The 10,090-nt window shown below is 45.1% G+C and overlaps 1 protein-coding gene and 1 non-coding gene across 2 annotated transcripts; one reads left to right on the top strand and one right to left on the bottom strand.

The window, feature by feature from the left end:
• Positions 1 to 239: 239 nt before the first annotated feature.
• Positions 240 to 311, top strand: trnam-cau (transfer RNA methionine (anticodon CAU)). Its single transcript has one exon. It is a non-coding gene; the product is annotated as a tRNA-Met (tRNA).
• Positions 312 to 9,290: 8,979 nt separating this feature from the next.
• On the bottom strand, positions 9,291 to 9,743 carry LOC144670258 (histone H2B-like). Its single transcript, XM_078532745.1, has one exon. It carries the CDS (start codon positions 9,741 to 9,743, stop codon positions 9,366 to 9,368), a length of 378 nt encoding a protein of 125 aa, XP_078388871.1. The 3' UTR covers positions 9,291 to 9,365.
• Between the last annotated feature and the right edge of the window lie 347 nt (positions 9,744 to 10,090).

Genomic DNA, 10,090 nt, shown 5'->3' on the forward strand with positions numbered 1-10,090 from the left:
CAACAGAAAATCCCTTACGAATGTGGGACATATTTATGCAAGAGAGAACGTCGTTACATAAATGGTGATTCACTCCATGCTCCTTTGCCTTCCTATCGTCGTGTGTGCGGACAGTCTCTTACTGCTCTTCTGTGTCGTCCTCTGTCTGTTACATTCTTGGGAATGTTGCAAAGTGGAATTGAGTCGCCAAGGGGAGCCGCCGAAGCACAACAAAACGTAGCAGGAAATTATCAACTGGTAGCAGAGTGGCGCAGCGGAAGCGTGCTGGGCCCATAACCCAGAGGTCGATGGATCGAAACCATTCTCTGCTATTTACGTTTTCTTTAAAAGTAGAAAGAAACATTTGGCCTCTCCCCACAAATATATCTGATATTTCTTTACCGTACACAAGAATTTTAAGCAGCTTCTCGCTTCCTGTAACCACTTCAGTCTGCAACAAACCTCTGTCATGTTTTTTAATCACACAAGAACACAAGCTGTAAATGCGGCAAACACACACAAGCCTAGATTTTCTCTCATTCCATTTCTCCCAAAGAGCTGACACAGGCATGATGGTCCGAGTGGCCTTCTCTTGTTCTCTAACAAGCTATGATTGCCTGAAGAGCAAAAGCTATTCCCTTAAATGGAAATAATATAAAAATGAAGTTTATACGTATAAGCTGCAGTATGTCCAATCTACCGGACACCCTGCAGTAATTCACCATGCTAATTTGGACAACAGTGTCCTGCCTTCGACATGTCCCATCGAGAGTATCAGCATTGCGGAGACAGCATCACGTCAAAGACACAGTTAATCAATACTTGGACAGGTTCCTTCTTAATCGCTGACTCAAATCATGGAATTCTGTCCCCCAAATCATCATGAACCAAGAACGTGAAGTTTCATTCCCTCGGGCATGCATTCTACATATTGTGCTAAATAATTCTTTGATAGTCTGATTGCTTCCTGTCTTTTTTTATCTGTTAATCACCGAGCGAATTTTAACGAGTTCAGTTTATCGCTCATTCCCTCCATATCGGACTTGCTTAAGGTGAAAACTGTAGCATGTGTGTGACCATTCTCCTCGAACTGAATGCCTGCCTCTAACATATTGTGAGATTTTTCGATGCTCATTTACTGTCAGATTATTAATTAATTCTCCTTCGCTACTCGTTAGTGAATTTAGTAAAAACCTTTTGTCTTGTGGTTCAGTCTGCAGGGTAGAGGGCAGGAGAGATTCAATGGCAAAAGAATTGGTGCTGCAAGGCTACAGGGAATGGTAAAGGAACAAGTAACAAAAACCAGAGATGAGTCTAAAGGAGTGTGAATGGAGGAATGATGAACAGCTGCCATCCGAAAGCAAAAACAAGAGAGAAATGAGATTAAAACCAAACGTGCAAAGAAAAAGGAACCAGAATGGGGAAGAGCTTACAGGCATAAGAACATTAGAGATAGGAGCAAGAGGAGGCCTTTCAGCCCCTCGAGTCTACTCTGCCATTAAATAAGACCATGGCTGATCTGATTATGGCCTCAACTCCACTTTCCTGCCTATCTCCCTCATTCCTTGATTTCCTTGTAAAATCTGTCTATTTCAGTCTGCAATATATTCAATGATCCAGCCTCCGCTGCTCTCAGGGAAAGGGAATTCCAAAGACTAACAATCATCTGAGTGAAGAAATTCCTCCTCGTCTCCATCTTGAATGGGAGATCCCTTATTTTTAAAACTCTGCCCTTCTAGTTCACACTGCAAGTGTAATTCTCAGCTCAATCAGGATTGCTTAGTAAGGATCATTCTCTGCCATTTCTGCTGACTCCAGCATGATGCCACAACCAAACACATCTTCCCCTCACCCCCACTGTCAGAATTCTGTGGGGACCTTTCCCTCCGGGACAACCTGGTCCATTCCTCCATCACCCCCAAAACCTCAGCTTCCTCCCACTGCACCTTCCCATGCAAGCGCAGAAGGAGCAACACCTGCCCCTTTACCTCCTCCCTCATTACCATCCAAGGGCCCAAACACTCCTTTCAGATGAAGCAGCGCTTCACTTGCACTTCCTTCAATTTGGGCTACTGCATTCGCTGCTCCCAATACAGTCTCCTCTACATTGGAGAGACCAAACGTAGGCTGGGTGACCACTTTGTTGAACACCTTCAGTCTGTCCGCAAGCATGACCCAGACCTTCCTGTCACTTGCCATTTTAACATCCCATCCTGCTCTCATGCCCACATGTCCATCCTTGGCCTGCTGCAATATACCAGTGGAACCCAACACAAACTGGAGGAACAGCACCTCATCTTCCAAGTAGGCACTTTACAGCCTTCCAGACTTAACATTGAGTTCAGCAACTTCAGACCATGAACTCTCTCCTGCAAGGGATTTGTTCTATCAGTCACATTCTGGGATTGTAAGTGAATTTGCGACTCTTTCTGAATCTCTTAAAGGTGATGTGTGTGAGCATACGAATTGGGAGCATGAAGAGACCACTCAAACCCTCAAACCTGCTCGATATTCAAGAAGATAATGGCTGATCTGATTTTAGCCTCAACTCCAAATTCCATTCTACCCCCGATAACCTTTCACCCCTTTGCTTATCAAGCATCTATCTACCTTTGCCTTAAAAATATTTAACTACCGCATGTTACTTTGAGTGTGTGTTTGACTCTTTATCAGCCAGTGCTATTGCATGTGAATGTGGAAATCATTCTGAATCTTAAATCTCTGGTATTGCATGGAAGTGCAGGAATCAGTCTGCATCTGTTATTCTCTGGAGCTGTGTATGAGTTTGGCAGGCAGTCAGACCTGTCACTAGGATATATATATAAAGCTCTTTTACTGTGAGTGAATTGATATTCACTCTAGTTCAGTCAATTGCATTCTATGTCTGTGATGCTATGTCAGTGTGGGAATCATATGTGTCTTTCAGTTCCTCGTGCTTTTTGTGAGTATGGCATGAATTTTCTATCTGTCAGTGGGATTACGTCTGTATCTATAATTATCTGGTCCTGTATGTAACTGTGGGATTCATTTATTGCTTTTCAGTCACGTGTGTGTGTCTGTGTGTGTGGTCTTCCATTTGTATCTGTCAGCACCAGTTAGCATATGTTAGTCTTGGACTCTCTCTAAATCTATCAGTGGTACAATTGGCGTGTCATCAGCAGTGATGATGTGGTATTGCTGCTGATCCAGAGTAATATTCCGGGGTTTTGAATCTCACCACAATAAATGGTGAAACCTGCTCTGGTACCTAAACTTCATTGTGTTGTATGGCACTGACACTGTGCTAAATGGGATAGATTTCCAACAGGCCAATAACAATGTGCTTGATTTTAAAATGGCAGCAAGCCACTCAGTTCTATTAAAGGAATAAAACCGAATGAATCACTTAGCATCAACTGGAATCCCTGTCAATCCTTACTAACTTTTTGGCACTAGTCAAGCAACCGCCTCACATAGTTATACTCATGGGAACATTCCTGACAATCTCCCAGATACCACCACCACTGAAAAGGCAGATCATTAGCAGGTATAACAGTTGCCCCAGGAGTTCTCAAAATCGATTCCAGTCTCACCGCATCTGGTCAACCATGGTCAAGGAAACCCCTTGCAGATTAAACATAGTGACGCCCACTACCCACTCTTCACCTCATGAAGCAATACTCCTCCACGTTGAACACCACTTGGAGGACGCACTGAGGATGGCAAGGGCACAGGATGCAAGCTGGGTGGGTCCATCACCAAAAATATCCTTGTAGCACCACCGCAGACCAGATCTGTGGCAGATGGTGAGGAGAAAAACATTGTTGAACTCATCCTCAACAACCTGCCTGCGGCAGATGTAACTATCCATGGCAGGAGTGGTAGGAGTGAACACCGCACAGTCCCTATTGAGATGGAGACACATCTTTACATCGAGGATACACTCCATTGTGTTGTGTGGCACTACCATCGTGCTAAATGGCATATATTTCAAACAGATCTAACACCTCTAGTCTTGGCATCCATGAGGTGCTGTGGATCATCAGCTGCAGAATTGTACTTAGCCACAATCTGTAACCTCATGGCCCGGTATATTCTCCACTCTACCATTACCATCAAGTCAGGGGATCAGCCCTGGTTTAATGAAGAGGGCAGGAGGGCATTCCAGGAACAGCACCAGGCATAACTAAAACTGAGGTGTCAACCTGCTGAAGCCACAAAACAAGACTAGTTTCGTGCCAAACAACATAAGCAGCAAGTGATAGTCCTAATTGAGCTATTCCACAACCAACGGGTCAGATCTCACTGTGCAGTCCTGCCACATTCAGTCATGAATGGAGGCTTCACAAATAGCCCCATTGTCAAAGTTTGAGGACCAGCACATCAGTGCAAAAAATAAGGCTGAAGCATTCGCAACAACCTTCATGCAGATGTGCTGATTGGCTGATCCATGTCGGCCTCGTTCGGAGGTCCCAGCATCACAAATGCCAAATCTTCAGTCCATTCGATTCACTCCACATGATATGAAGAAACGGCTGAAGGCAGTGGGTACTGCAAAGGCTATGGGCCCTGACAATTTTCCAGCAGTAGCACTGTAGGCATGTGATCCAGAACTTGTTGCACCCCTGGCCAAGCGGCTCCAGTATGGCTACTACACTAGTATCTATCCAGCGATGTTGATATTTGCCCAGGCATGTCCTGTATAAAAAAAGCAAGACTGATCCAACCTGGCCAATTACTGCCCCATCAGTCTACTCTCGATCATTAGTAAGGTGATAGATGGGGCCATCAACAGTGCTAACAAGTGGCAATAACCTACTCACTGGCGCTCAATTTGGATTCCACCGGGGCCACTCAGCTCCTGACCTCATTGCAACCTTGGTTCAAACATGAACAGAAGAGCTGAACTCCAAAGGGGAGGCGAGAGGGATTGCCCTTGACATCAAGGCAGCATTTGACAGAGTGTGGCATCAAGGAGCCTTAGCAACACTGGAGCCTATGGGAATCAGAGGGAAAGCTCTCCGCTGGCTGGAGTCATTTCTAGCACAAAGGAAGGTCGTTGTGATCGTTGGAGATCAATCATCTGAGTCCCAGGATGTCACTGCAGGAGTTATCCAGAGAAGTATCCAAGGCCCAATCAACTTCATCTGCTTTAGCAATGACTTTTGTCCATTAACTGTGGGAAATGGGCATGTTTGCTGATGATTGCACAATGGTCAGCACCATTCGCAACTCCTCAGGTACTGAAGCAGTCCATGTCCAAATACAGCAAGACCGGGACATTAACCAAACTTGGCCTGACAAGTGGAAATTATCATTCGCACCACAGAAGAGCCAGGCAACGACCATCTCCAACAAGAAAAAAACTAATCATCGCTCTTTGACATTCAATGGCATTGCCATTGCTGAATTCCCAACTATCAACAATCTGGTGGTTACCATTGACCCGAAACTGAACTGGACTAGGCGTATAGATACAGTGGCTACAAGCACAGGTCAGAGGCTAGGAATCCTGCGGCAAGTAACAAACCTCCTGGCTCTCCAAAGCCTACCCACCATCTGTAAGGCACATGTCAAGAGTGTGATGGAATTCTCTCCACTTGCCTGGATGAGTGCAGCTCCAACCACACTCAAGCAGCTAGACACAACCCAAAACAAAGCAGCCCACCTGATTGGCAACCCATTCAAAAACATTCACTCCTTCCACCACCGATGCACAGTAGCAACATGGTGTACTATCTGCAAGATGCACTTCAGAAACTCACCATTCCTCCTGGAACAGCACCGTCCAAACCCACGACAACCAGTTTTTAGAAGGACAAGGCCAGCAGGCATATAGGAACCTGGAAATTTCCCTCGAAGCCACTCACCACCCTGACTTGGAAATATACCGCCATTCCTTCACAGTTGCTGGGTCAAAATTCTGAAATTCCTTCCCTTAACAGCACTGTGGGTGTACCTACACCACATGGACTGCAGCTCACCACCACCTACTCATTGGAAACTAGAAATGGCCAATAAATGCTGGCATCGCCAGCGATGCCCACATCCCATGAATGATTATAGGGAGAAAAAAAAAAAGCTGCCCCTTTCAGGATCTGGCACTGAACGTGTGTTGAGAATTATTGTCTATCTGTCAGTCTCTGTCACTCAGTGTATGTGACTGTGTATGGGATTCATTGCATAACATTCAGTCTCTGGGATTGTTTACGTTTTGTTTCGTTCGATGCAAATTTTCAGCTCAGTTACAGACCACTGATGTGGTAGCTATTAAGCAAGCAATGTTTGTAAGTTATGGCCCAGTGTTAAATGTCTGTCACTGTGAACACATTTGTGAAAGATAATGTATCTTTCAACTTGGGATGCGGGTGTAACTCAGGTTATACTGATCGATTGGATCTGTGACACTCAGTCTGATTCTGAGTGAGAATTTTGACATGGATGTAAAATGGAGATCAGTCTGGAACAGGCACAGTATTCTCAATCTGACATTGAAAATTTAGGATTAGTATGAAAGTTACAGCTCAGTTCATACTCATCGAATTGGTATTGTATCTTTTTGTTTCATAAAACTGGAATCAACGTTTGTATCTCAGGTTATACTCGCTTTCAGAATATCTCGCTCTGAAAATGTACTTGAGTTTTGGATTTGCATCTAATGTATATGTCAGGACAGACAATGGGAATTGACACTGCCATTTATAAACCGTGATGTGTGCAAATATTGGACTGGTACTTCCCATGAATCTCAGAGTATATTATTCACGTTAATTCTGTAAACTTGAAACTGACACCGTTGTGTCCGTTTTATCTGATATTTAAATGTTGACATGGAAACAGCGCCTGTCTCTCCTGCTTTGTTTGATTGATGGATTGAAAATGTGACACTGGAACTGATGACCTGCTTGTGTCTCTGTGCTCTGTCAGTTATAATGTACGTACTGTGTGAGAGGAGCTGGCGGGAACCTTCATTCTAACTTGGCTGGTGGAAACATCACATTTATTCCGGATCCTTCATTCATTTGCCTGTATATTTTAGAATATAGAGTATATTTTTGAACTCAAGTGTAACCGAGGTTGAAGGCACCGATTCCTTTAGTTTAATCTGTCTATTAATAATCATTATGAACGGTTTGAGAGGCTGTAGCTCTAATTGGATACTCTGTACTCAATCAAATTCCTAACCAATTGGAGAGCCAGGGAGAAGAAATTGGAAGTTTGGATTGGCTTTCATTTTCAAATTCGAAATGCCCGCCAATTTCAGTACTGGAAAAATACAAAATAACTGAACGCCGGTTTGAATGTGTCAATCTCTTATCTGTAACCGGCGGTAATAAGACCCCGTTCAGCAATTTAAATCAGCTCAAATCAGTGGAAAAGCAAAAACGTATGGATTACCAACCAACTCCTTCACACAGACTTCACGGGGACTGAGAAATGCGGCTGATTTCTGATCCTCTCTATTAAAAGCGGCCGGGAATGTTACAACAGGGAGTGCGGAGAGAATCCCCGACACCAAACCGCCTGGGACAGGCAGCTTTGTGTCCGGAGAATAGGGAGACCCGGGGGGAGGGGGGCGGGTGCAGATCTGAAACCGCAGAAATGGACTCAGGTCCTGAGAGTGCTCAACTCTCACTGATTCCGGCCTCTGGGAAAACTGCGGAATAAACAGATCAGCCCGAAAATGTCCGCTCCGTTTCCGAGTTTACTCTGTTCCTGGAGCGGCGCTCAGATCACCCGAGAGTAAAAACAAAGCATTTATTGCACCAGTCGTGACATTTTTCATAGTTTTCATGAATGTATCGGGACAAACTCGATATTGATGACAATGAAATACTTATGAAAATGTCGACTCTGACTCTGTCTTTCAATTCTCCAGTTCACTAAAGCGGGAGATGTGGAAGCAGAGAAACAGCGCAATGCAGAGAGGGAACTGAAAACACAAGTAAACAAATCAGAAACAGATAAATCCACCGTTACAATAACTCCATCTCCTGACAGTGAGCAGCCCTTTCAATGATCCTGTGAGTGGCTCTGAAAAGAGCCTTTGGGTTATTAGATTAAAGAATGGCCGCTTCACTTGGTCTTCGAGCCCGCAGCGGCGCTGCTTTTCTTGGGCAGCAGCACGGCCTGGATATTAGGCAGCACCCCGCCCTGAGCGATGGTCACCCCTCCCAGCAGCTTGTTGAGCTCCTCGTCGTTGCGGACGGCCAGCTGCAGGTGTCTGGGGATGATGCGGGTCTTCTTGTTGTCCCGGGCCGCGTTACCGGCCAGCTCGAGAATTTCAGCCGTCAGATACTCGAGCACAGCAGCCAGATAGACCGGGGCTCCGGCACCCACACGCTCAGCATAGTTGCCCTTTCTCAGGTGCCTGTGAACACGGCCCACCGGGAACTGCAGTCCAGCCCGGGAGGAGCGAGACTTGGGTTTGGAGCGAGCTTTCCCGCCGGTCTTTCCTCTTCCAGACATTTCCACAACCTCACAAACACTTTCACAGAGAATGAGGAAATTCTCTCACATTCGCTTCTCTTATAGCTTCGGGAGGAATGGTGCTGCGGGCATTGCTGATTGGTCACTTTGTGCTGCGTCACTTAATATTGTTCATATCACCAATCAGATATCTACTGAACTCACCAATCCGGAGACTCCACGGAGCGAGGGCGGAAAATAACGGCGCCAAATTTTGATATTTCAACCGTTCTTTTTTCAAATTTTAAAAGCCCGCTAAATTTTTAAAAAGAAATGAAAAAGAACGGACTTCTTAGAACATAGTACGAATTGGAAGTTTTAAAAATACGCGTCCCTGATGGGACTATTTCACATTTTATCCCATGTTCCAAATCGATTTTAGAATCCGTGATCCGGGGGTCAATCTCGATCCTTTATGAAACCCTGTCAGCAGCCGCAGAAAGTCCCATTTACATCGTTCTGCAAACGGACGGTATATTGTAGATGTTTATGACAGACAAAACTGAACATTTTTGCCAGCGTTGAGACTGAAGGTTGCTGCACAACCGGGGCTGATAGAAAATGAACTGATCGATTATTGAGACCAAACTCGACCAGATCTGGTGACGGACGCATTTACGCTCTATTCTGTCTCTCTCCAAAACCAGGGAAAGGGAAATATTAACGCATCTTAAAAGAAAGCGCCGAGGGTAATTGGCAAGTCATTAATTGATGAGGCATTATTAACCAGACAATAATTTAACGAGGGTTAAATCTACATTACCGAGAATTGCTGTGATTAAAACAAAAAGAAAATAACAAATAAATAATTCAAAATTCTTCACAGGAGAAATCATAACTTTAGAAGTGAAGTAATCGTATAGCTTTTTCAGAGAGATTGTGGGTGGCTCTTAAAAGAGCCGTTGTGTTTTGGGTGTTGTTCAGTCCATTGTGGGGTTTTACTTGGAGCTGGTGTACTTGGTCACCGCCTTTGTCCCTTCCGACACGGCGTGCTTGGCCAGTTCCCCGGGCAGCAGCAGGCGCACGGCGGTCTGGATCTCCCGGGAGCTGATGGTGCTGCGCTTGTTGTAATGGGCCAGGCGGGAAGCCTCACCCGCGATGCGCTCGAAAATATCGTTGACGAACGAGTTCATGATGCTCATGGCCTTGGAGGAGATGCCGGTGTCGGGGTGAACCTGCTTCATCACTTTGTAGATGTAGATGGAGTAACTCTCCTTCCTCGACTTTCGCCGCTTCTTGCCGCCCTTTCCTGCCGGTTTACTCACCGCTTTCTTGGCGCCCTTCTTAGCAACTGGTTTCTTCTTCTCATCAACCATCTTCACTCCCAATTTCAGACACAGAAATAAACCAAACCCCTTCCGTCCGCTCATTATATAGACAGTATGACAGATATATGCTAATGAGGAATGGGGGAGACAATGATTCTGATTGGACATATTTAAAACAAAATACGTCTTCTATTTATGTGATTTTCCGAATGGATAGATCAATGGACCAATTATATTTAGCTTTCTCCACCAATCATAAGCCTCCTTACTACAATCAGGAAATACATTTTACAAAGACCGTCTCAGCCGGAGTTTCTCAGTGTGTAAAGATACACCGGGAAATGTCGCCTGGCTGTCGGTGCGAGGGACTGTATAGGAATGTGGGGTTCCTTACG

This window comes from Cetorhinus maximus, chromosome 31 (assembly GCF_964194155.1).
Source record: "Cetorhinus maximus chromosome 31, sCetMax3.hap1.1, whole genome shotgun sequence".
Lineage (NCBI taxonomy): Eukaryota > Metazoa > Chordata > Chondrichthyes > Lamniformes > Cetorhinidae > Cetorhinus > Cetorhinus maximus.

Bases quoted from the DNA above. Each gene is read 5' to 3' on its own strand.
- LOC144670258 (XM_078532745.1), bottom strand. From the start codon at position 9,743: ATGGTTGATGAGAAGAAGAAACCAGTTGCTAAGAAGGGCGCCAAGAAA.